Source organism: Rutilus rutilus (assembly GCF_951802725.1).
Source record: "Rutilus rutilus genome assembly, chromosome: 1".
NCBI lineage: Eukaryota > Metazoa > Chordata > Actinopteri > Cypriniformes > Leuciscidae > Rutilus > Rutilus rutilus.
In genome coordinates, this window is record NC_140209.1 from 10,124,647 (window position 1) to 10,151,786 (window position 27,140).

The window sequence follows — 27,140 nt, forward strand, 5'->3', positions numbered from 1 at the left end:
GGTTTTCAGGATTACTAGAAAGTTACAGGCAGGTGTGAGTTGGAGCTGGTTGGAGCTAAACTGTGCAGAGCTGTGGCCCTCCAGGAATTGAGTTTGAGACCACTGCTCTAGACACTTCCTCAATGTGGAATTGACTCTCTTCTGCAGCCTCTCTCTAGTGGCCAGTCGATGAATTGCAGTTTAAGTTACTTCTGTATCGGCTTCACAAGAGAGACCGGAGGGTTGCCGCCTTAAAGGTACATATCTTTTTAACTAAGAGTGATTTCTATCAGGATGACTCTGAACCAGACAATGTGGAAACAGACGATTCAGAACAGGACTATGTCTTGGTCAATATTACAGAAAACAGGAGTAGGTTTGGCAGTAACTGCTATTTAAAAAAAAAAAAAAGAATATTACTGATTTTACATCTTTTTTAAAAGAAAGAAAAATAAAAAAATAGGGGGGACCTAGGATGATAACAGCACTAAACACTAGACAAGAGAGTCCATTACCACACTCTGAGCTACAAGGAAACACTGAACATTTGGACACCATGTTTCACTTCCTCAAATCTGCTTCACAGCTTTATCAGCGCTTTAACCTGTTCTGAGAAGAGAGCTATTCTCTGAACGTGTTCAAATCATCCTGCAAAATCACCATCATCTGGAAATCACACTGAATGCTGCACTTGAAGTCCATTTCAGAGTCTTGCATATCTGAGCTTTCTCTATTCTCCTGAGTAACTCTCTCAGTTAAATGATCTATAAGAGATCGGTTGAGGTTTTGCATATGTGATAGTCCTATTTCTCTTTATTTTGCAGATTTTAAACACACATAAACACTAACATTTTACATGAAGCATTGCCTTTATCACATTTTGCTGTCGATGAATAAGTGATGTTACTGCCATGATGGTGTTGTTCCAGCATCTACCAGCAGAGGGTTGATGAGATTATTCAGTCAATTCCTGACCCAATCCCAGAGGAAAACAGTGAGGATCAGGCACTCTTTAAAAAGACAAATTTCACGTTTCACACACACTTAAAGCAACACTTCACTGTGGCATCGTGTTACTAAACAGCAACTCTAGCAGAATTTAAACACTCATTTGATGAGATCATAGGAAGTGAATAACCAGAGGAGGAGCTGATGATGTGTAAAGGAAGAGCTGTAACTATATATAATGAAGAGGATGACTGACAGAAACACAAAATGGCTGATAAGTGTGATCTGTGTGTGCTGGGACTGATCATTCTCTCTTCACTTCTCACAGGTAAAGAAATCTGTATTTTCTCTAAAGACATTGTAGGATTGAAAATAATATTTGAAATGAACAAAGTCGTTTGCTTTACTGTTTTCCACCCCCTCTTTCTACCACAATGACCATCTGTAGTTCCTAAAGGCACAGAGGGGCTGATAGTGATCACTGTAGGCCAAGATGTGTGTACTTCAGGGGTCGATGAATTGTCACACATTTAGTACGGTGGGGGAAGTTGTGTTTATCTGATTGGACAGTTTGAACGTCTCACATTTGGGTTTTAGTCACATGGTCAGGGAAAGGATAAAAGAAGATTGTAACTGTTGCTCTGTCTCCTTTATTCTCTCTCTCTCTCTCTCTGGTAAAATTTTTCATAATGTATGCTGGGTACAAATAATGGTATCAGTTATTATCATCTCATACATCTATTTTGTAGCTATTTTAAAGGTATTGTGGAGGATTTTTCCGAATTTTAGAAGAGAACCGCCCTCTCCACTTGCACATGCGCAACACTCGTCTGCTCCCGAGAGGGAACGCCTATTAAACGAGCTCAGTTCTCCTCGTGCACGCTCTGTTTACAATTTGCTGTCGGCATCGCTCATACATGCTTACTTTCCAAAAGAAGATTTGCACTTTTTCCACTATGCCATGAGGGAGGAGGGGCAGGGACGCAATGATAAGACGATCGCTCGGATGGACCTCATCTCACCCATATTTATGCACAAAAAGTTTCTCCGCAAATAAGACTTCTGGTACATTTAAAAATCTGGCCACCGTAATAACTACTAACGATGCAAATTACAAAATAAATAAACTAATCTTCCCTGGAAAAGTTACAATATAGACGTACATAACTTTTACTAGCAGTGATTTTAAATGGATTTCTCCAAATAGCATGCCAAACTTTACCTGTCGAGTAGAAACTTCGCGACTGAGGCATCAGTGGGAAGCCCAACCTGTGCTTTCAGCGCACGCCATCGTGTGAATGAATCTCCCCAAAACACTCTGGTCTTGTTTCTCTCTTCTGCGGCCTTTCTCTTCTTGTCATACACCTTGTAGACTTTATTTCTCTTGCGACCCTCAGCCATTTTCAAAGGAATGGCTGAAACCATGCCTCACCACACATACAGCTGAAAGTGCACATGCGCAGAAAGCGAAAACTACCTAGGGATGAGCACGTATGACAGCCTTACGTAAACATCACCAGAATGATTGACAATCAGGAGGACCAATAGTCTTGATGATCCACCCGGAAAAAGAAAATCCTCCACTATACCTTTAAGTATAACTATAACCATGTTGTCAATAAACCCTTTCAATTACAAATGATGTGTTAACTAGTTTTGATTTGGTATTGACTTGCTATATAGTATAATAGTGCTTTCTACTGCAATACAATATTGTCACTCTCTATAGCAGGGATGGGCAACTTCGGTCCTGGAGGGCCACTGTCCTACAGAGTTTAGCTTCAACCCTAATCAAACACACCTGAACAAGCTAACGAGTGCAGAATGAATGGAGGTCTATGGCGCTATACCAATAAATATCCACTTTTCACAGGATATAATTTTTTGTCTAGTAATTTGAATGTTATATTCGAAAGGAGATGCAAATAGATTACACATTGCTGGGTGTTAGATTTTTTTGAGTCACTTATTTGCTTTAAAAAGTCTTTTAAAGTTTCAATGACGTCATACACATGTACGACCAGAGATACTGCTTTACGGCAATCCTTCAGTCACTCTGGTGCTTTCGCGCTCTGCACTTTCTTTTCTCTCGAGGCATCGACAACACAGCTGACACAGGTAAACACACGTGCTAGACGAGTTTTTGTTTTTGTTTCTGGTCCCGCTTCGGATGCCACGATGCCATCAAGCGGTTGCTCTGGTCGTAATCAGTCCTTCACTGACCAATCAGCATCCATTAGCAGAATGCTAGCATGTTATGGGCAACAACAACTCAACCTGTAAGAAATCAAAAGGACATAAGTACTCGTTCATTCAACTTTCGACCTAAAACCCATGTTGAACTTGCAAAATCTACAATCACATCTGAGATTTCTCAACGGCAATCGGGTGAAAAAGACAAATTTAGCCGTCTAGCTCCATTGACTCCCATTCATTTTGCACTCATGGCGATCGCCCCCAGTGGAACTCTGGTGGAACTACAACCAAAATTCGGTACAATAGGACTTAATAGGGAGTGGGCAGGCTCTCCGTAGACGGGCTCTGGCAACGCTCTCCCACATATTAATCTATTGTAACTGCGCTTATTTTCGTCGTTGGTATAAGTGGCAGTGGGTGGAATAAACAAGAAATGTGCAGTTTTCTACCATCTTGCTGACAATGTTTCTTTAGTCATTCGTCAGTCTTGCAGGAAATCCACCCTTACAACATTTAGTGGAATTAGTCTGGAAAGAGTTCATTTGAACATGCTCAGTTTATTCTTGCACACATTCACGTTGTGATCTCAGAGTTGTGTATTGATACACACAGATCATACTCAGGGTTTTTCCTGGCTCAAAATGAGGCGGAGGTGGTAAAATCCTAATAATGTATTTTAATAATAAGGTAATTAAAATTTATTTTGCGTAGATCATCATATAGCCTAATGTGTTTCCCACATGATTTTTGTGGCTGGAGCCTGGTAGGGTTTAGAGGGGTTTGGAGGGGTTTGGGGCATGCCCTTCTAACTTAAATTGTCAATGTTTCATTACTTCACTGTTTGAAAACACTCAGAATAATTTTTTGTACCTTTATAAAGGGCATTTTTTCCCTAATTGTATTAAATGTATGCTCCATCTTTTATTTCAAATTCTTAAATTTGATCAATATATTCAATTAAAATAATAAGACACTAGGATGTTACCAATCAAATTAAATAATTTACATTGAAAAATTATAACTGTATTAAATGAGATTATTTTAAATATTTTTGAATATATGGAATGTTGAAAAGAATACTTTGAAACTAAACCGCCAGTAGGAGGCGGCAGGCGACCGTCTTAATGAGCGAGTCATTGAGTCATTCATTCAAACGATTCGTTCAAATGGCTGATTTATTCAGAATGAGGCAGTTTCTGAATAGGTAATTGAATCTTTGACTCAACCGATTCGTTCCAAACGCTGAATCATTCATTAATGAAACACGGCTGAGTGTTGCTGTGAGATGCGCTATGGTTCTGCGGTGATCTTTGCTTGGAACTATTTTCGCTGCTGAAACAGAACAAAAACAGTCATTGCGTCTAAAATGTAAGTGACTTAATTTTAACTAACGTTAGGTTAGGTTAGTTAGGCTATTTGTTTATTGAACTGTTATGAAATAAGTCTCGGTTTCCATCTTGATGGCATTCAGGAAAGCAGTACTCTGGTCATGTAGTCTAGGCTATTGTTTGTTAACTATAATATGTTATAGGCTAAATAACAGCGTGAGCTTTGTTACCGTCAGTACGTAGGCATATATCAACTATCAATCGCAGCTTACATTAAATGAAATAAAACCGAATCATACTCACATTTTCGTTGATTCCCTAGTTTTTTTTATTTTTATATTAAAATTGTTTTAATCAGGGCATTTGACCATATGAGCTACAATTCTCTCTCACTTTTCCCTTCAAAAATACACGTGTCCCGGACACGGTCTATGGTCTATGAAGGTAAAATAGTAGCAAAACTCGAGAGCACGTAGATGTGAATTTGAGAACTTGTACAATAAATATTCGTACTTGTACGTGAACATTTACACTCACAGCTCCAATGTGAAAACCTGTAAAATAAAAATCTGAAGTTGAATGTTGAAATTTGCACTCGCAAACAATAGTCACAAACCTGTATTCTGAATCTGAAGCTGCAGACAAGTAGACACAAATGTGTAAAATGCCATTCACAGAAATACAACGACAGGCACAAACTTGTAATATATATTTTGCGTTTAATCTTACGTTCACATTCGCAGTACTACCTCAAATAGGCATTTGCAACTTCTCAAATCTGTCACTGCAATTTCAAATTTCGCGCCTTGACTTTTGCTACTCTTTTCGCGATATATCAGGTGCAAAACTAACTTGTGCACTTGAAACTCAGAGGCGGTGAGAGAGAAAGGGGGGCGGGAGCTGGGGTGTTCAAAGGAGCCGTTTTATTGGTTGGCAGCTAGCCAATGAAATGGGACTTTTGCTAAAATTACTGCGTTGCAAATAGAGAATTTCTATTACCCTATAATATCATTTCTATTAAATACACTGACAAATAAAATAATTTGTTAAACTCAAACTTCAGATTTACTGGGGCACAGCCGATTTATACTGGGGCACGTGCCCCAGTAAAAGGTGTCTAGCGACGCCCCTGATACCAGGGTTTTTCCTGGGTCAAAATTGGTCTTTGGTGGTGGCTGACTGAAATGGTCATCCACACACAGCAAAGAGTACCCTAGTACCCACATGATCCGCAAGCCCAATATTGACAATAAATGTTAAATTTAAAATAAATACAAAGAAACAATTTTTTTTTTTTTATGATTTATTATCGATTCAGACAATAACGGGCATTCCAATCGCTTTAACCATATAATGAATCGGCTCAAGGAGTCATTAGGTCGCGAATCGGACTTTAGCGGACGTGTTGTGCGTGATTCCTGGCTGTTAGGACATCACAAAAGATTTGTCAACACACACACAAAAAAACACTTCAAACTGGCTTGATTTTTTTTTATATTTTGATATTTTTGCGTTTATTTAAAATGATGTCAGCTGCATGTGCGGAATGCTTGTCACAAGTTGTAAGAGAAGATAAGGCAACTTTTTTTTTTTTACTACAATTCACACCCAGCGCTAATTCAGCGAAAATATTCTCCGAATGCACCACGTGAAACATGGATTCGGTCTTCCGACCTTTAGGATCAGTTGATTTTGATGCGAGGGAGAGAGCAAAGACAGAACTGAAGACGGAGAGTGCCCGCGCGGGGGGCGATATTTTTTTTTCACAGGATTGTAGGGGAAGACTCATGAATATTCATTAGGGAAGTCATCCCTGATTGGTCTTAACCTCAGTGACGGGTAGGTTTAGGGGCGGGGTTAGGGGTAGGTCATCAGACCCCTCAGTGGCGGGTAGGTTTAGGGGTGGGGTTAGGGGTAGGTCATCAGACCAATCAGGGATGACTTCCCTAATAAATATTAATGTGTCTTCCCCTACCATCCTGTGAAAAAAAATATCGCGCGCAGGGGTGGGGCGCTGTGATCGTTCTCTCCGTCACTCCGTCAGTAGCCTGCTTCACTCACAAACCCAATAGGCTAGTTGCACGTGGCCGCCATGTTGGATTTCGGATCAGCGAGTGTGCGGGTAGACACTTCCGGTTTCGCATTACGCCCGGTGCAGGGAGCCGGAGAAAGCCGAAAATGATCTCTTATAGTTGTTTATAGAATCAATTATATCACTTAAAATACTACTAAGATCCATATTACTATCACACAAGACAATGTCTTTCACGAAACGAAGATTGTATTTGACTCATGCTGCATACGCAATGACAATTATGCCTACTGTAAATATAGAGTTACAACTACATTAGAGTTGTTTGCATTAAATGCACCGTGAACATTCACATGTTTGCCCTGAGATAGGCTACAATTTATGTATTGTAACACAGCTCGCGCTGTGCTGTTTGATTGACAGCTTCGGCGAATGGAAAGGGATCGTTCTTTGATCGCTTTCTGATTTAATCTAATTTAATAACAGTTTAAAAAGGATTATTTTCATAATACTACGAGAAATTATGTGAAGTTGATCATTTAGTCACTGATGCATAAACAGTATTGAACGATTTTAAGAGAATCTGAACTTGAATAATTACACAGAAACCACTGATCGCAGATCAGGCATTAGAGTACACATGGTTACTTACATGTTGCTGGCAGATCCGTGTCGGGAAATTGTGATTGACTGATTTAATAAAGTTTAACCATGCTGGAATCCGAAGGAAGCTTATGCAGACTGTCTTCTTCCACAACCAGGCACTGCACAATATTTAGTAAACAGCATGTTTATTGGTTTATTGCTTGGAAGTAGCTCGATCCGGTAAGCAATCATCATGTCGTCCTATGTTATTTAGCATGTTTGGGCGAATCAGTGGGCGGGGCTAAACAGGCCGTGTTGAAGTAGGCGTTGATCTTCTTTTGTGGAGGCGGTGTTTTATCCTCTTTGACGTCATAGTTCCCCACTTTGAAAAACGAGTCGTTTGCTGAGCCTGATGTCTATAAAAGCTTTTATTGGACTAACAAGGTAGTTTTCAGTTCTGAAACTTACAGGATATTATTATAGTATGATGATCTCTTATATGTCAAAAGCTCAAGTAAATTTTGATTTCTCAGTTCATCACCCCTTTAACGTGTCTTTCTATGGGAGGATGGCATTACGGTGCACAGCAAATCCTTTAAATCAAATTGTATTCAATGCAAAACAAAAATCAAAAATAAAAGTAGCCAATAAAATAAACAAATTATTGTGGCATTAATTAGCTCACAAACAATATTTATTTTAAAGACTAAACGAATTTGTTTAAAGAAAAACACCAGCGTTGGGCGTTTATAGGCGTTTCAGCCGTCCTTTTCAAACTGGCACAATAAAATGCAACAGAATTTGATTTGTTAAACATGAAGAGGACTTATCAGTCTGGCATGGCCGCTCGCTCTAACGTTAACCTAGATATTATGTTCGCTATTATTAAGCGCATATCCGAGTGTTTGTGCGGAGTGTGGAGCGCGCACTGCATGACATGGACGCGCCGGTGCCATCACTCGCATTTTCCAATCAACAGTGGAAACAACTTAAAATATTCCATCATTTCTGGTCATACAGAATATAATAATACATCAGTCGCAACTACTTTTATTTGTGTAAACTCTCAACAACAAGAAAACGTTGTGCTTTTGTAAAATAAAATAAAACGAACAGGGCGCGCTTTCATGATCTCTGTGAATTGGAGCGCCTCTCAAAAATGAACTGAAAAACAGTGTATAGACAAGCCGCACAGACATGAGAAATATAACTATATAAAGTTTATAAATAAAAAAATGTCCACCAACGAAAAAAAATCCAATCGAAAGCAAATACGGTAGGCCATCTGATAATGTAATCCTGTCCGTATGAAAGGCGCATCTCTAGAGGCTAAATTACAGCGGAGATGTAGATATGTTTGCAGGCAGCCTACACTGATTTAGAAAAGACTATTTCATTAATAAACAATTAAAATGCTTCATTATTTTTTTCAGACACATTTATTATATCATTAGCCTACTTTTGCCGGTGCTTTGCGGCAAGTTTTATGCATGCGCTTGAGCGCGGAATATGCTATAGCCATATACACCCAGGATTGAATATAAACGTGTGATTAGTCCTAATTGCTTAAACGAATGACTACTAGTCTAGAAAAATCCTTTAGTCTATGGCAACTCTAATCAATAGCCTACATTTAATATTTGACATTATTTAATTAGTATCCAGCTCTTTACATTAAATTAGTTGAGTTAGCATAATTAGTTAATGAACAAATAAAATAATAAAATAAAGTTTAAATTATACTACCGGTAACCATATATTTCTATATAGCATTGCTTATTCCACCACACAAAGGACTGTTTATAAGGTGACAATCCGTTATACATGTGAAGATTGTATATGGCTGTATCTTGAAGATTTTTGTATTGTATCTTCTGTTATAAAGATGAAGATTGACATTTCGTTAATTAAACAAAATAAGAACACAATGTTGTAAAAAATAAACAACTTAGGCTATGTTCTGTTAGATGTGTTTTGACTACTTTTTGTTTAATTATATCTCTAGGTAATGAAGATATAGCCTATTAACAAAAATAAATCTTAGGCTATATATATTATATAAAAAAGGGCCTCGTTGATTCATTTTGCCTGATTGGGGGCTGCTACTATTTGCTTAAGCTTTTTTAATGTAGAAGTGTGATAAAGGCGCGATAGGCTGTCAATTTTATGTGGATAAAGGCATATTTTGTACATGACTACACGTGTCCTTATAAAGGCAAAAAAAAAAGATGTTGTTTTAACGATCTCGTTATTACGAGAAAAATTATATGTCGTTTTAACGACATAAGATCACGTTATTACGAGAAAATATGACGTTAAACCGACATAAGATCTCGTTATTATGAGAAAAGATGACGTTAAACCGACATAAGATCTCGTTATTATGACATAATTGAGGGGGGGAAATAATATGTATGTGGCAGTAATGCGTCCCCGTACTGCTCTTGATGTAAAGTGTAACAATTATCGTCAGCCCTCTTGCCAAATCTGTTGGCATTTGTACATAATATACATATGTTTATTGTTTATATATTTCTTCATGTATTTTAATAGTGTTGTTAAATAAAATAAAATAAAATAATTAATTACCTTAATAGCCTACTTTATTTGAACCAATTATATTGCCTCATTTGTAATATGTATTTAAGTCATACTAAAGGCTATTGTTCACTTCAGATCTATCTTTATGACCAAAAAATATATAAATAAAATAGTCCACACTGACAGCCCTAGTTTTGAACATTTGAACATGAACCTACATTGTTTTGCATTTTGTGACTAAAAGACTATTTCCCTGTCTTATATTTTTTCATTTTTGATTTCTTGAAAATAATAGGCTATTAAAATACTTTCTTGTCACCTTCTCCTGAAAACAATATCGTGAATAGTTTCATATTGTGTATTCGCCCATTATGGTCAACTGTGTAAATTAAAATTATTACCACCTTCAAAAGTAAAAACTCAGACTGACACATTCCAGAATATTGACGTTGGAGTCACACGTTGGTTTCACACGTCTGTGGTGCGACGTGCTGTGGTGCGACGTTGGAGTCACATGTTGGTGTCACGCGTCTGTGGTGCGGCGTACCCCTTCTGTCACGTAAAAGTACGCGACTGTCGACTTTGGTAAGTTATCCGTGGCACTATCCATAGAAGTCATCCCTCCGGATCTCCTGCATCCACTCAGCATCAACGGGGAATGCATGAAAGCTGACTTCTCTGTCAATTATAAACTTCTTCTTCTCTCGTCTCTCGCTGTCAGATCACCGGAAGTACTGGCCCACACACTCAAGTTCGAACGTCAACGGTCGCCATATTTTGCACGGAGCGAATTACAGATCAAATAAGGCTTTGGCGGGACAAAAAATCGTTTTGGTGGCCGGCAAAAAACGTTCAATGTAGGAAAAACCCTGTATACGGTTTGAGAATGGACACAAGCGGTAACCGCAACAGAACCGTCACGGTGGAAAAACTGTATCTGACCATGTGACTGTCCGAGTTTTGTCGAGAGCCGGAGGCGGCACGAAATTTGACATAATTCTCTATGCAGGAAAAACCCTGATACTGTATTATTCCTGATACTGGACATAGTGTCACTCAAACATCTGATGATGAAGAATTATCTTCATATTAAGTGATTTGAACAGCTCTCTGATAAAGACTAATAGTTTATTCTGGAGAGTGTGTTGTTTGCTTTAAGTGAGGAAACATACTATGATTTAAAACTTCTGCTTTTTATGCTGGTATGTTTTATGGTTTAATTTATTAATCATAATGATCACTGAGATATACTGTGTTTCAGGTATCAGTGGAATGGAGGAGAATGTGTTCATCAGTTCTGGTGAAAATGTGCATCTGTCCTGTAATAATGCTCTTTCTGACTGCAAATCAACTACATGGACCTACTATAACAGATTCAGACATTCAGCAGGAGTTGAACTGATTACTTTAGGGGGAAAAAATAAAGACACAGAGAGACATGAGAGACTGAGTCTGGAGTCTGACTGCTCTCTGAACATCAAGAACGTCACAGGAGAAGATTATGGATTATACACCTGCAGACAATGGATAGATGTGAATGGACAGAAACAAGGATCTGATGCACGTGTTTTTCTGCATGTTCTTCATGGTAATTTTATGATTATGTGCTCAATTTAAAATTCTCCCTTTAAACTCAGATGATGATTGAAGAGTCTGTGATTTGTGTCTTGTGTTCAGTTTCAGTGTCTCCATCATCATCATCTTCATCCTCACAGACTGAGATCAGTCCAGGCCACTCTGTGACTCTCTCCTGTCAGTTGTATTTATTTACTACACTCTCCTGTGGTGATCTGGTCAGTTCTGAGGGATTTGAGCTGTTGTGGGTGAATCAGACTGGTGTTGATCTGAAGACAGACTCCAGATATCAGATATTATCATCATCAGATCAATATCACTGTTTCATCATCACTCTGACTACAACACTCCTGAATGAAGATGACAACAGAGAGTGGAGATGTCAGCTTACTCATGGAAATCAAGTCAAGACCTCAGTCAGATACACTGTCAAGTATTCAGGTGAGAAAACAGTGTTAGAAGAGCCTCATAATGTCAGTAACACTAAGGTCTATCAGTATCACTGAACCAGAACAAACTGATTATTGTTATTGCTCATACTTATTATTCTTTATACTTTATTATTCCGCCAAAAGTTTGGCGCGTAACTTGTCCCGCACCGTTTGTCACAGACCCACGAATGAGGCGTCAAATCGTTTTTATAAGTGATCGGGGTACGGTGTTCGCCCCAGGGGTGAAAAAGCGGCCGGAAAAATCCCATAGACTTAACATTGTGACAAACTTTGATGTGTCATAGCTCAGAGCGAGGATTTCGCAGAAACGTGTGATTTGCCACATTTGAAGAGGCTGACAGGCTCTGTAAGAACATACCTCACAATGGGGTAAAAGTTGCACCCCTGGGGGGCAGAAGCTGCCCAAAGTTGCCCCATTAACTTACTATGGGAAAGGAACGTCCTGTGAAACACACATGCTTTTCCTACTATGGTAAATTGCATAGGGATTTTGTATTTAACATAGCTCTGGATTACAGTGTCATAGAGACAAGGGGGCGGGCTCATTTTACTAAGACGACCAATCAGTCTCTCAGGATCATTGTGAAGCTTTTAAACCACGCCCTAGCAACCATTTAGAGCACCTTAGCTACAAGTCCCATAGACTTCCATTTAAAGAGATCAAAGGGATATCTCCGGACTGAATTGTCATAGACACATGAGGGTGGTCTCGTTTGACTCGGGGCAGCAAACAGCCAGTCATGAATCACCTCAACACTTCCTAGCCCCTCCCTAGCAACCATTGTCGAGCACCTTAGCAACCAAAATCCAAAGAGGGATATCTTTAATTCTGAATGTTACAGAGGCATGGGAGTTGTATTATATCATTCATACTGACAAGAAGCCTTTGCAGTTTCATCAATGGCAGCTGCCAAGCAACTCCCTAGCAACCAAATAGAGTACCTTAGCAACCATAATCCAAAGAGGGATATCTTTCATTCTGAATGTCACAGAGGCATGGGAGTTGGTTTATATCATTCATACTGACAAACAGCCTTTGGAGTTTAATGATTGGCAGCTGCCAAGCCACTCCATAGCAACCAAACAGAGTACCCTAGCAACCATTTAGCAAAACGTATATCTCTGCATCAAAACAATGGTAACTTCTTATTCACACCCTAGCAACCGTTTAGAGCCACCCAGCAACCATATTGCAACATATAGAAGCCATATTTCAGCTCCACAACATCGTACAGACATGGTTGTTGGCTCGTATGCAATCATGCACAACACCCTAGCAACCGAGTGGTGAGTTTTGCCACTGCAAGCACCACTTCACATTTTCACATTTACTCTAATGCTCAGTTCACCTTCTTATACTACGCCCTAAAAGTATGTACTCTTTTTTTTGTGAGGAAAAAGTAGATACTTTTGAGTGTGTAGCAGAAGAGTAGACAAGCTTTGGGACATACTATCACATCATATTCCAGATAGCAACATTGTTTCGGCCCAGATCCGGCCCACATCTGGCACATGTGGAAAGATGATCTGGCCCTCATGCAGTGTGGAATGATGGCACTTGGGTGGACCGCTCCTGTTTGCCAGATCCGCTCCTGTTTGCAAAATAGAAATAAGTGAAACCAGTAATGCTGTTTGTGGAGTTGTTTAAAGTCGGCATGAAACGGAAGTTGAGATTGTCATTTTTTCCTTGTTGTGACGAATATCCGAGTGAAACGGCTTCTGAAATTAGGAAAAAAAATGTAGGGCGGGGCTTGATTTCGTCCTTCTGGAATTGATTGGATCGTTGGAGGTTGGGCGTTGCAAACAAAATGGAGGCAGATTTGAATGCCAGTTTACATTCAGTTGTGGAGGATTTATCTCCACCGGACTCCCCACCGTTACCCTCCCATGAAGGATTTTTTATTGAGGAGCCCGGCGATGAGAACGAGGACGAGCAGCTAAATTTTCAGGCAGGAATCAGTCCATATTTATATGAGCCTCCCGCGAACCAAGATGACAGAAACGAGACAGACACCGATAGCCGCACCCTCATCGGCTCTGGCCGCACCCTTTCGCCATAGCACGTGACCGAAAGAGAAGAGAGGTGGGAGGGAAGGGTAATGTATTTGATTAAAGATTATAAGGGTATATGAATTTTAAAAAAATAATGAAGGGCACAGATAAATCATTTATAGGGCGTTTTCACACCTGAAAGTCCGCACCAAGGTCCGAACCAAAGTTCATGTTTTGATACATTGTATACATTTGGTTAGTTTTGGTTTGGTTTCACATTGCAATTATGCGAGCGCACTAAAGAACTTTACATTACGTACTTGCGTCCTGTCGTCATCATCTATATGGGCTGCATCTTGACATTGATTGGTTTGTAAACGGACGTGCGTCTGACGTCAGTGTGTTGTCAATTCGGAGGGTAACTTGGACAAGAATGAATGAACAGACGCATATCGTTGCCACTATACTCTTATTATTACGGCATTACTTCCTGCAGCACCGACTATACTCGAGGCGAGTTCAAATTCGCCAAATGAACGTCCTCGTTTTGCGAACATTTTATCGTCGCCGGCAGGACGCAGGAAAAATGTGTGTGTGTGTGTGTGTGTGTGTGTACATGCGCGCGTTTGAATCAGCTGGAAGAAATGCGGTGGGCAGGAGTGACAGATCTGCACATAAATATTCTTCTTCAGTTGTTTAGGCTACGCGGGAACCACCGGACTTCCTGTAAATAGTCTGAAAGTCCGAACCATACAGAAAATGCTTTCACACTAGAAACGAACCAAACCTTTGCTCAGTTTGATCCGGACCGAGACTACCTCTTTTCGTCGGACCAAATTTCGTCTGTTTGGTCCGGACCGTGGTCCGGGGGAGGTTTCACACCTGTAATTTTGATTCGGACCAAACTGAAAAGTCCGAATGTCCGGACCAAACAAGATAGGTGTGAAAGGGCCCATAATAAACACTACAATATTACATATAAAAAGAAGATTTGTCAAATTTGATTTCCTGCCGACTTTAATCCTCCTCTGCTGAGATCTTCACAGATTTAATGTCTTCTTTTATTTTCAATTGATTTCATCTAAGGCTGTGTCTGAAGTCAGTTGTAGTTCTTGTGTTTCTGCTGGTCTCTTTTTCTGTTCTCTTCTTTTCTTCAGTGATTCTGCTTGTTAACAGGCTTATTAAGGCTGAAGTGACTCCATATTTAATATACACAGGTTTTATAGCTCAGATAAGGTCTAGTTCTGGTTTATTTCTTTGCTCTTGGCTGACATGTGGCATTGCTATGGCCTGCTTGTGGCCCAGATCTGTCAAATCTGGCATTCCACGCTGCATGTGGGCCAGATCATCTTTCTACATGTGCCAGACGTGGGCCGGATCTGGGATGTCAAAATGTTGCTATGTGGGTTATAGCAAGCCTAACGGCTAAGATGCTAACGGACTTTTTGGAAGACACTAAACCATTTCTGTAAACGAAATATTCAACAGAAGCGTTAAGAAAGTGTCAGGAACAGTTGTGTGTATTATTTGTGTAACTTTAGGGAATAAACTTGCCTGAAAGCCGTGAAAACAACAGTGAGACAAGAGTTTTTGCAGCTTGTCAGTTGAGTTAACGCCCCGTTTCCATGGTAACTCCTGTTTAACCCTCTGAGGTCTGAGGTGTTTTCTGGCCCTGGAGGTGTTCTGACATAGCCTGACGTCGTCATACTCAGATTCTAGTCAGAAAGTGAGTCTGATACTGCTCCATAGAGATTTGATTATGGGGCGTGTCTCAACCGAACCAGGAAAAAAAAAACTCTGCACTCAATTGGATAGACCTACAACCAATCAGAGCAACGGAGTAAATGACGCATGTTCTTCATTCATATTTTCAACCAACAAAATGTCGCGGCTCTCTGTTCCTCTTTTAAAATGAATGCGCTGCCGATATCTTCTATAACAGACGCGATGGCGGAATCTACACATGATGTTTCATAAACAAAGTTCGGGAGGAGCACGTACAAATAATCAATCCAATATCAACTTGTCATCAAACAATACCATGTCTAACGTTACCCTATATCAGCATGAGGAAGCATATTCACTCTGTCAACTTACCTAACACTCCTTGACAGTTTTTCAGCATCCCTCAACCACCCCGAATCCTCACTCTTGTCTTGTTCTCTCACAACCAGGAATACGGGGGAGTATGGCTACCGAGCCCACAGCCCTCTCCTCAGACAGCACGTCATATACGCATTTATTCTATCGACTTATTTGTGTGAAATCTTATATACGCATTTATTCTATCTGACTTATTTGTAAATGTGAGCTCGTGAAATCTCAATTCTCCAGCAGCAGTCGTCTTTGTTGTAAACTAATTCAAATCAAGCGCTCTTTGGTGACGTGGACGATTACGTTACCGTTGCTCATCTGTCCATCATCGTATAAAGCCCGCCCTGACAATTTGATTGGTCCGAACAATTTTTGTTCGGGCATAATAGCTCCTCAACGGAGCGAGTCCAGACCGAACTTCCCGACCAAAAAATGTTGTGGGCGGGGTTCGGGCTGGCACCCAGGCTAGTTCTGACATGCTCTGACATTTGTGCTTATTTCTGTTACTTGTGACATTTTCATGGCTAAAGTCTGATTACACTGTATTCAGCACAAACTCTGCTACAATAATATATCAGCAGCATGTGTGTAAAAGATTGTAGTTCTGAGATAATGACATTTATGCATGGTTTGTGAAAATACAAAAAATAATTGTCACTGAAATAAGGTCATGAAACCCATACCGATTATTTCTTCACAAGACTTTTGAAAATTGTATCACGTAGCCTAGAATATTTGCTTCAAAACTATGTGAAAATCATCCTGACTGCTTATTCAGATAAGACAATATATTGATTTTAAATTTGTTAGACGTGTTTTGTGTGAGAAAGTTTTATGCGGGGAGGCGTGAACACATCATGAATATTTATGGCTTTTCACACCTGAGAAAGACAAAGACCCTCCCATAATGGCCCTATTAGGAGCTATCAGGCCCTGTCATTCTGAGCAACCTTGCACAAAGAATGAGGAGATTTAAAAAATAATGGCTTTTTGATTGTTTGGTTTACTAAAGACACAGACTTGAACAGTCACACACCTTTGTGACATTCCTGAAACATACCTTTCATTTCCAATGTGTTTGATTTTTCACTTTACCATGTTCATGTACAGAGACTCATGTGAATGTTGAAGTCAGCAGGACTCCTCAGTGGGGCATCTGGGTCCCTTAAAAACAAAAAACAAAAAAAAAAACGCTGTGAACATACTGATATCAAGAGAAACTATAGGGCTGCACGATTTGGGGAATACATTTGAGATTTTTCAGGTTAAAATTGCTTTTTAAAATGTACAAAATGCACACACACACACACACACACACCCAATACTGTAAAACTCGACGTACATTCACATCACATGCAGCGGTAGAGTTACGCTCACAGCAGGCTTGTGCAAAATTCAGAATTTCAGAATTGGCCTCCATTCAATTCATGAATTGGAATTTGAATTGAATTTATTCCGCCCCACAGGACATTGAATTGAATTTGAATTGGAATGACAGGAAGTGGAATTAAATTCATGGCAATTCAAAGAAATTCCACACGGTCACACAACAGAAAGAATGTGTCTCGCATGCATTCAGTGTTAGGAAGATTACTTTGTAAATGTTATTGCTTACTGTTATTAGTTACCCATTACAAATGTGGTTTAGATTACTTTATTGGGATAACTTTATCAATGCAAAGTAATTTCGTTTTAAGTTGATTAGTAACTAGTTGAATTAAACATTTTACCTCAGTAATACAACTAAATACAATTACTTTAATTTTGTAATTTAATAACAGAAATTTCATTTCACGTAACTGTTTACTCCTCAACCCTGCATACATTTTGTTCTAAAATAGATATTGATCAAATTCTTGAAATAAATTACCCCCTCAATGTTGTTTAATTCGTTTTATTCCAATGTAATTTTCATTTCAAAGTAATCACACAAACACAAAGTTGTTGTAAATGCAGTTATCATTTATTCCAATGCAAAAAATTACTGAGCAACACTGTTGCATCTAATTCTCAATAGCTCCTCAAATGTTTTTTCATTGAGTCTGCACCGTTCTGGTCTGAATATCTTTCCTGCAACACTAAAGATTCTCTCAACAGGTGCAGAGTGAAGTTGTAAGGGACTTCTGAAACTTAAAAAGTCAAGTGTTGCCCATCAAATTGTGCTTTCAAACAAATGTCCACCTCAAATTGTTTAGCAACCATTTTAAATACTTGGTTAAAGTAAAGCATTTTGATAAGTACATTCAGTAAAGCTCCATGGGAAATGGAGTCATGTCATGAATGTCATGTTCCACAAAATTACAATTACAATAAATCAAACTTAATTATTTGTTCTGTGACTAAATAGACTGTATTTATATAGCGCTTTCACAGACCTATGGCCACCAAAGTGCTTTACATAGCCTCACATTCTCCAACGGCGGTGTCAGCCATGCAAGGCGCCAACCAGCTCGTCGGGAGCAGCTGGGGTTACGTGTCTTGCTCATGGAAAACCTCAACACTTAGTCAAGTGGAACCGGGGATTGAACCACCAACCTTTCGGTTTGTAGACAACCTACATGAACCACTGAGCCACTGCCACCCCACATATTATAATGCAATCATATCTGACATATACTGTAAAAGCTTCATTGTTAAACACTTCACTTAAAATATGTATATGAATTTCTTTGAATTTTTATTGAATTGCAATTCTGCTTCCTTTAATTCAAATTCGAATTGTAATTCTAGATCCTGTTTTTGACATCAATTCAAATTCAATTCAAATTCAAGAATTGAATTGGAATTAAGGAGTCATTCTCAATTCAATTCTGAATTGTGCACAAGCCTGGCTCACAGGACACTGCACTTATTCGCAATCACAAAAGTTCATTATTTGCTCGTGCTTTAAAGCTTTGCCGGGTAAACATTTCATTGGCGTTTTGTTCTGACACTATGCACTTTTTCTGAGCGCGTACTGAAGCGCGCGCGCACTGTCAAACAGCGCCAAACTGGATTTTTGTTGGGTCAGACCCATCTGATAGCGATGGGGGGCCGAGACCGCGAGAGCTACATGGAGCTACATGTAAAAAATATGCACCAAACAAGCCACTTTGAAATGTTGCTGTTTTCATGAATACAAAAGTTGGGTGACCCTCACCCTAGACTAAAAAAAGTTGGATGACCCTCCCCTCAACAAAGAATAAAAACACATGACCCTCCCCTAATTTCCTCCGGTGGTCCATTCCATAAATACAGAACGGTCCCTTACTTCAACGAAAATAAAAATAGTCATAACAAAAATAAACATTTGGAGAAAAAAAAAGAAGCTATATTGTTTGGAGCGTTTTGCTTTTCAAACGCAAACGTGTTACTGAAGCATCAAGCCGCTCCAAACTATTAATTTGTTACCATATTATACATCTACGTTTGAGCAGATATCCACAAACACAGTATTTAACAATAAACACGGTTCTAAACATTATAATATTCACCATAGTATACACTCATACTAGCCTACTTTTATCATGCTGTGTTTTATTATAGAATATAAAAACATCCTCGTGTCGGACATGTATATACATTTAGCACAGAAAGATTGCCTACCAGTCTAGTTCACATTTCAACATGTTTCTATTTATAGATACATATACATGTACGATATTAGACTTAATACATGTATGATATTAGACTTAGTTCATGTTTTACTCAAATCTCATTTCATAACATACATTTTAATCTGGCACCACCAGTTTAACATGTCTTACCTTAAAAATCTTCTCATCTTCAAATTGCGTTCTTCTAATTCTTCTGAGGTAAATCCAAGGTAAACGGCACAGCACAAACACAGTCTTCCAAACTCGATGAAAAGCAGAGGAGTAAGTTACTGAAGTTTCTGATTCTTTGTTTTGAGGTAATGAGGGTGTTTACGGGTCTGCGTTCCTCCGCATGGATCATTTGCATGTCATTCGCTCGTGCGCGCGTGGGCGTGGTCATATTAGAGTTAATTAGGACGCGTTTGAGAAACAGTACATGCCGCTGCTTTTATACGGATTACTTAAACAGAGAATATTTGTTTTCTATACATACTTTAAAAATAGAGACTCCAATCGTTGTATAGACATGCGTTTCAAGTCTGTGTGACAAACATTCACTGAGTTACAGGTCATTTTCTGTCGCGTTTCAGAATGAGTTTCACATTGAGAGAGATGGCAGAATGCGCATCATGTTTATTTTACGAAAAACACAATATTTTGTTTTTATTATTAGTGTACACAAATAAAAGAAGACATTTAACAGTTTTGAATGATGTATAACATTTGCCTGTATGACATCTATAAACACTATAAATGTGTTTACATTTTTTTTTTACTTGACCAAAACCACTTGTTTGTGTCAAATAAAGGAGACAACAACACATTGACTGTTTTTACGAGCGTTCAGGCTTACGGTTGCCAGATTTGAATTATTTAAATCCCCAGTCACAGCTTCACTGTTAAAAGAACACGTTTTCTACCCGGTCTTTTCAATAGTATCTGGCAACCATGCGCGCGCGGCTCTCTCTACACTGCTGAAGAAGCGCGGATGATCTTAAAACACAGACAAGCTGGAGTTGAGCGATCTTCATTTGAGATTTTCGACTTAAATTAAAGTGTCATTCAGTCGGTTTGTGTTCTGCCACGAGCTGCGCTGTTTGGGTGACTAAATCTGCGATAAAAATGCAGGATGATATCCAGTGTTTTTAATGTTTATCATATTATACAAGCAAGATATATTTTACAAGATAAGGTTTCCCGAATATCCACACAATTTCAAATGTGGCATTGATTTTATACAACAGTTCAACAAACAGAAGGGTAACATTAAGTGATGTTTAAAACAGTATTGTCAGTAGGCTTATTGCTCTATTTTGCAATGAAAGCCATAGCAGGACAGCAGCACACATCGGTGATTCGTGAACGAATGTGTGGCTTTGAGCGAATGGTGAGATTATGACCCGTTTCATAGATATAGCAACTTGCTTCGTTACTGAATGAATGAATGACTCACTCATATAGACAGTGACTTACCTATAAGTGACTTACAGTGACTTACCTATAAGATTTTAATTTAATATTTAAAAGTATCACTTCGTTTTTACCATCATTGCATATTTATTGAACATTGTTTAATTTAAAGCATTATTTATTTTATAAAGGTACTTATAAATGTAAAAAATTAACTGGAAAAATCTATTAAAGGGGGCAAATATTGTCCCTTAATGGAAAAGGTGTGACTGCAGTGTAAGTGGAAGAGTCTAAAAACCACTGAACTAAGGAAAAGGGGTATGTAGAATTGCACAAGTGCTACTGCTAACGAGTGCAATGTCAATACAGCCTGTTACCTTCATTTAAATTTCTCATAAGCTTAATTGAATTGGCCTAGACTAGAGAGAACAATTATAAGGACATTTTTTGTCTAAAGACTACATATAAATAGCTACCAAAATTAATGTTGATAACTGCAGTTTGACTAAAAGTTGACAAAAAATGCAATGACTTTTCGTCAACTAAAACTAGACTAAAACTATGAAAGACAAAATGACTAAAATGTGACAAAAACCAATAAGCATTTTCGTCTGAAGATGAAGACTGAGACTAAATCAAAAATGGCTGCCAAAATTAGCACTGGTTGAACGCCAGCAGAGGCGGATGAAGCAGAAATTCGATCTCTCAGCACACGCAAAGGTCCCTGAAATACATTCTGCAGATTGGGTCAGGGTTCACAGGCCCCACAGAGACCACAAACTCGCTTCGTATTGGTCTTCCCCTCTCCAAGTTAGTCATCAGCTGGGCCCAGTTACCTTCTTGCTCAGTGACGGCACGCGGTGGCATGCAAGCCGTCTCCGCAAAGTACCGGCCCCGGCACATACAACAGGTGTCACATCTCAAGCCACACCCTCAGCTTGGCAGGACAACCCAGCGATTCAGCCAACACCTCAGATAGCTCCTGCAAATGCTCCAGACATCCCTATCAACCTGCCAGCTGAGATGTGTGCTTGCCCATCACAGGCTGCCCAGCCTCATCCTCGTCTTTCACCCCGGCCTGTTCGCACTCGTTCTCGTCCGGGGCACTTACAGGACTTTGTGTCAACATTTCATGTTTGAAAACCTGTAGGAGGGGGGGAAATGTTGTGTTCTCTCAATGGGGTTTAATAATGCATTGAGTTAGTGTTCAGTAATGCATAGAGTTTGATTGTGCTGAATTATTCTGTTATGCCTGACGAATGTATGCGTTCACTTACTTGGGTCTGAAAGGACAGTGAGATGGAAGTAAATGTGACGATAAGTTGATGCTACTCCCTGTGTCAGTGTGATCCTTTCCAAACACAACAGGAATGATTCAGATTTCTCTTAGCACAGCTACTAGAAGACTTACAACGGTCAGACAGGTTGCTCACGTCACATCTACGTCGTCAAGCTCAGTTTGAGTCTGCGCAGTACGCTCAGCCATCAGGAAGAAGTGCTTCTAATTTCCTTCACTTTTCTCCGTTGAAATCTATGGGGTCACTGTGTCCATTTCTTTTACTATCGATGTAACAAACCTAAATATGGTACAGCTAATTGGAATACCTTTACCAATCACCACGAGGTTCACTCGTCACACGTGTGATCCAAATACATCAAGAAAGATGATAGAATAAGGCAGTGAATCAGATCGATGCACGCACAACAACGTGGAGCTCTTCTGTACTGTGAAAATCTGTCTCTGGTCGTGCGCACGCATCCAAAACCAGTGAATAGTATCGCGAGAACAGAGAGATTTCTTAAAGGGGCCACGAACATTTTTAATTATTGTATTATGGCCTATACTGCTTGCATATTCTCATTCCATTTATATACTATCCACTTAAAAAAATAAGTTTCAGGACATTTTATATATAAGGACATTTTTACATATAATTCACTCCATCAGTATTTTTTATATTTTAATTCTAGATGTATATTCATGTAAATTTGGCATAAATTTGACGTGTTTTAATGGGTGCGCGCTGAACATTCGAGTAGCATTTAACCCTCTGGGGTCGGCAATCACGCCGGCGTGATCTGCTCGCTTTTTTTCTTATCAGTGTAAAAGAGACTCAAATAACTCAGTCGATTTTTGTAGTCACAGTTATCGTTTAAAGATGTAGGTGTCGTCTCTCATCGTGTTGTCTTAGTCAGGGAAAAAAAGGTCGTCAACGAACATTTTTCGTCATAGTTTTCGTTAACGAAATTAACACTGCGTTCAACAGAGGCCCTGACCCTTGGTAGTGGTCCCTGAGGCTGTGCTGGGCTGAGCCTGTCGAGGGGAAGGTGGAGCTCACGGCCAAGCATGAGGAAAGCTGGAGAGACCTCCGTTGTAGAGTGTTGGGTGGCCCTGTAATGCAGCAGTGTGTGACGGATGGCCTGTGAGAAGGTCCATCCCTGGAACAGGTGTGCTCTGAGACTGTTTTTCAGCGACTGGTGGAAGCGTTCGACGCCACCGTTAGCTTGGGGATGATAGTATGCCGTGCGGATGTGGCGAATACCCTTGTTTTTGAGGTATGAGGTGAACTCAGCCGAGATCAGCTGCGGGCCATTGTCAGTAGTGATAGTATTTGGGAGGCCCCAGCGGGAGAACAGAGAGTCCCGAAAGTTGATTATGACCAGAGAGGTCACAGAGCCGGTGGCAATGAGCTCGGGCCATTTCGAGTGCAGGTCATAGACAACCACCAGGAAGCATTGGTGATGAGGAACTCCCTGTATCTCACCACATATGTCAGCTGCAAGTGATCCCAGGGCTGTGATGGCCAAGCAAGAGGTTGTAAGGGTGGGGGGGCCTGGTGACCCGTCTTACCGCTCAAGAGACAGGCGGCACAGTCTTTCACCAGGGCCTCAATGTCTTTATCTATCCCTGGCCACCAAACCCGGTCTCTGCAGCGCTGTTTCAACTTCACAATACCCAGGTGACCCTCATGAGCCATTGCACCTGGTCCGTATCGGTGTGTGTGTGTATAGCAGGGTGGGGTGGAGTAGCGTGGGACAGTAGATCAGCCACAACGTTGTCCCTGCCAGGGGTGAACTTCAGGCCAAAGTTATACTGGCGAAGACGGTCGGACCAGCGGTGTAGCCGCAGTGGTCTGTGGCCTGTCCCAGACGTTGAAAGCAGAGCCGTCAGGGCCTGGTGATCTGTCCTCAGGGTGAAGGAGCGGCCATAGAGATACAAGTGCCACCTCTCGCAGGCCCAGATGCAGGCTAATGCTTCACGTTCACCCACCGAGTACCCCTGCTCTGTCTGATTGAGGGCCTGCGACGCAAAGGCGATGGGCTTCTCCACGGCCCACTGAGTCTGTGACAATACTGCTCCTATGGCTGTAGCCGACGCATCGCAGGTCACCAAGGTGGGGCTAGAGATATCGAAATGAGCCAACACCGGAGCAGTGGTTAGCTGTACCTTGAGTGCCCGCACCGCCTCAGAGCATGCCCGTGACCATATCCAAGGCTCATCCTTACGCAGCAGACGCCGTAGTGGGGCAGTGGTAGCAGAATAATGTGGGAGGAACTTCAGATAGTAGCCTGTCATGCCCAAGAAGGAGGCGACCTGTGCAGCCGAGCTGGGTTCGGGAATTGCCAGTAACAATCTTGAATTCGGATGCACTGGGCATTTGCCAAAATTAATATTTAATTACAAAAATCATGAATTATTGATAGGGAAAAATTACTCAAAGACTTGCTTAAAACATTTTACGAATCACCACAACATGATTTCATTTTATTTAAAAAAAGTATATAAACACACAAAAGTCCCAAAAAACCAAACACTCAAGCCTGTTTAAACCAACCCTGTTCTAGACGCCTTCTAACTATGGGCTGTCATTATAGTACAGCCAATTCCCTTATAAGGTCAAACTTTGTACTCATCCTAGTCCTTCATTAACACACGCTTGCAGAAGCACATATTCAAAATATCTATTTTATTTTCATACCTATTTTATGCAGCACACACAAAAAAGCTTTATTTGGTAAGTTTTTCTATCACAGCCCTTTTGACCTTTCTCTAGTTTCACACATTTTCTATGTCTGAGGTAGTGTTCGCACGGTACAATATCAATACCAGTGAAAATCCACGGTTCTCAGTACCAATTTCGGTACCAAAGCTTAATTTAGATTAAATTTACATATATTAAAGTGTATATCGTGTTTTGTTTGACTTGACTGTACTTTTATTTAATCCAAAACTGCGTTCATATTTAATTTTAAAAGGGCTTTTTAAACGTGCTAAGAGTTATCCAGCCAAGAATAAGCCTAGACATGCTTTTCTGACGGACTGATATGAATGACATAAATAGGGATGCACTGATACTGATACCAGTATTTGGGTGTCGGTCTGATACTGTGCTCGTAAAACTACCCCGATACAACCGCACCCGATACCACTTTAGGGGCCGTTCACATATCGCATTTTTTTTGACCGTGCAAAATCTTTATTTCAAATGTAGGCTATGCCTCAGCGAGATGAAAACGTCTCAACAGGTCATGTGACAAAAACCAACCGATCAGCTTCGGCCTTTCCGTAACAACATCGAAAGCTCGGCCGAACAGCTGATCATAGCTTTACAGGGCGGCTTTTTATTTCTCATCTCCATAAATATATCTAGTAGTAAAGCTAATGCAAGGGCTAGAAATAAATGAATTCTTTGCTGATATTTCCTCGTCATCATGAAGTGCACAAGCGCTTGCTCTCCCGTGGCGTCTGTCGTTGCTGTGCAACCATGAACAAAGGGGCGCCTGGAAAAACGAGTGCGCCGCACCGGCGCCGTTTCTATTATGAGTGTGCATGCCGCGCGCCTACATTTGAAAAAAACGAATTTGCACGCGCAAAAAATGCGCTATGTGAACGGCTACGGCCCTTTATAGCAACGTGACATTAGCCTAATCAAAAATATTTCCATATGTGGCTCTTTTCTCCTTTCTTGTCAAGAGTGGATTCAGAGCCACCGCATCAGTAGCGCCGCCAGTCGCCATGTCTCAGTGTTTTTATGAAGAGGACACAACTGTGTACCTTTTGGACAGCGCATCAAGAACTGGATTAATCCGGTACTTCTGTACCACCGGTACTTAAGTAAAGCTGGTACCATAACGGTTACATTTTTTTATTACCAACTTGGTACCGAAGTACCGGGTCTTTTGACAACACTACATACACTCATTGGGAGCTGAGCCCCGCTAAAATGAAAATCCTGTGTGAAGCTCAAGTATTATGTGATGATGATGTTGTGTATATGTGGCATTATGTGTTGAACTGAACTAACAGACGTGATCCACAGATCCAGGAGGAACTGAAGTCAGTGTGACTGCTGGATCATTATACAGAGGTACGACACGTTCATTTATACTGACAGCTTTATAACATTAAACTATCAGTCAGTCTGTAAAAGCTTCATCAATAACTGTTGATAGTTGAATACCCTTGACTTCAGTCATGTACAGTTTCTCTTCTTCCTCTCATGTTTCCTGCAGTGATTGTGATTATTGTTGAGATCGCAGTGTTTGCTGCTCCTACTGTGATTCTTCTTCAGATCATCTGTGCAAGAAGAGCTGGTGAGTTTTGAGCCGCACACAATCTGATGATTCACACTCATCTGATCTGGAACAATCTGCAATCATGATAAAAACACATACGAGAGGTCAGCCAATGCTTTTATTTTGCAGGGAGGAAGGACTCGAAGCACCCAGAGGAAATAGAGATGCCGACAATATTACAATAAAATACTGATGAGTTTAGAGCCAATCTGCAGCAATATTTACAATAGCAAAAACTTACAGAGGATTGTTCATTGTTTTATTTTCTTCTCAGAAAACAGAGAAAAACTCTGATCACAATGAAGAAATAGTGACACCAAGTTTAGATTAAATTTTCTTGAGCTTCATATATAAACTGCTTTAAATATAATATTAAATACAGTAATGGACAGACTCAGACTGTATAATCTCTCTCTGTTCTGTGTGATGGAGCTGATTTGGTGATTCTTGTATCTTGTCTGTTCATTCCTGTTTTTAGCATCTTTTTTTTTTAATTTTGAATGATTAATGCTAATTTTCTTAATAAAACCTCTGCAATTGTGTTTAATATGTCTCCTTTCCTGAGATGTTTGTTTCAAATATGGTGATTCCTCCTCATGAGCTAATAGAGCAATAGAGACATATTGTTTTTGGATGCGGATCATTGTGATTTGTGTATGTTTCTAGCACACCACCGCTAGTTCTGTAAAACACAACGATTTTAATACAGAGTAGTTTAAGACGACGACTGCCTCCACTCCTGTTCATAGCCACATTGGCTTCGATCTCACTAGATTCATCCGACAATATCTGATCATCGCTCTGTAAAATGTTCTCAATTTGTTCGAGAAGCGTATTAACATCGTAATTATTTCCG

General features: G+C 40.0%; 3 protein-coding genes across 3 annotated transcripts in view; all 3 read left to right on the forward strand.

Moving 5' to 3' along the window:
- Window positions 1-27,140, forward strand: part of LOC311287631 (uncharacterized protein) — a 94,881-nt gene that overhangs the window by 57,124 nt on the left and 10,617 nt on the right. The gene's annotated exons all lie outside the window — the stretch shown is intronic.
- The window catches only part of LOC311287624 (uncharacterized protein), an 84,005-nt gene that overhangs the window by 5,262 nt on the left and 51,603 nt on the right, over window positions 1-27,140 (forward strand). The window lies entirely within an intron of this gene.
- Window positions 1,173-26,831, forward strand: LOC311287633 (uncharacterized protein). Its single transcript, XM_084404604.1, has 6 exons — window positions 1,173-1,255; window positions 10,871-11,197; window positions 11,287-11,625; window positions 26,029-26,076; window positions 26,222-26,302; window positions 26,414-26,831. The coding sequence occupies exons 1-6, from the start codon at window positions 1,195-1,197 to the stop codon at window positions 26,467-26,469; spliced, it is 912 nt and encodes a 303-aa protein (XP_084260730.1). The 5' UTR covers window positions 1,173-1,194; the 3' UTR covers window positions 26,470-26,831.

What these genes read in the sequence shown, in the direction of transcription:
- LOC311287633 (XM_084404604.1), top strand. Translation starts at nt 1,195, where the DNA reads ATGGCTGATAAGTGTGATCTGTGTGTGCTGGGACTGATCATTCTCTCT. An exon ending in TTTTCTGCATGTTCTTCATG is followed by an intron (nt 11,198 to 11,286) that starts GTAATTTTATGA and finishes TCTTGTGTTCAG; the next exon opens with TTTCAGTGTCTCCATCATCA. An exon ending in TGCTGGATCATTATACAGAG is followed by an intron (nt 26,077 to 26,221) that starts GTACGACACGTT and finishes TGTTTCCTGCAG; the next exon opens with TGATTGTGATTATTGTTGAG.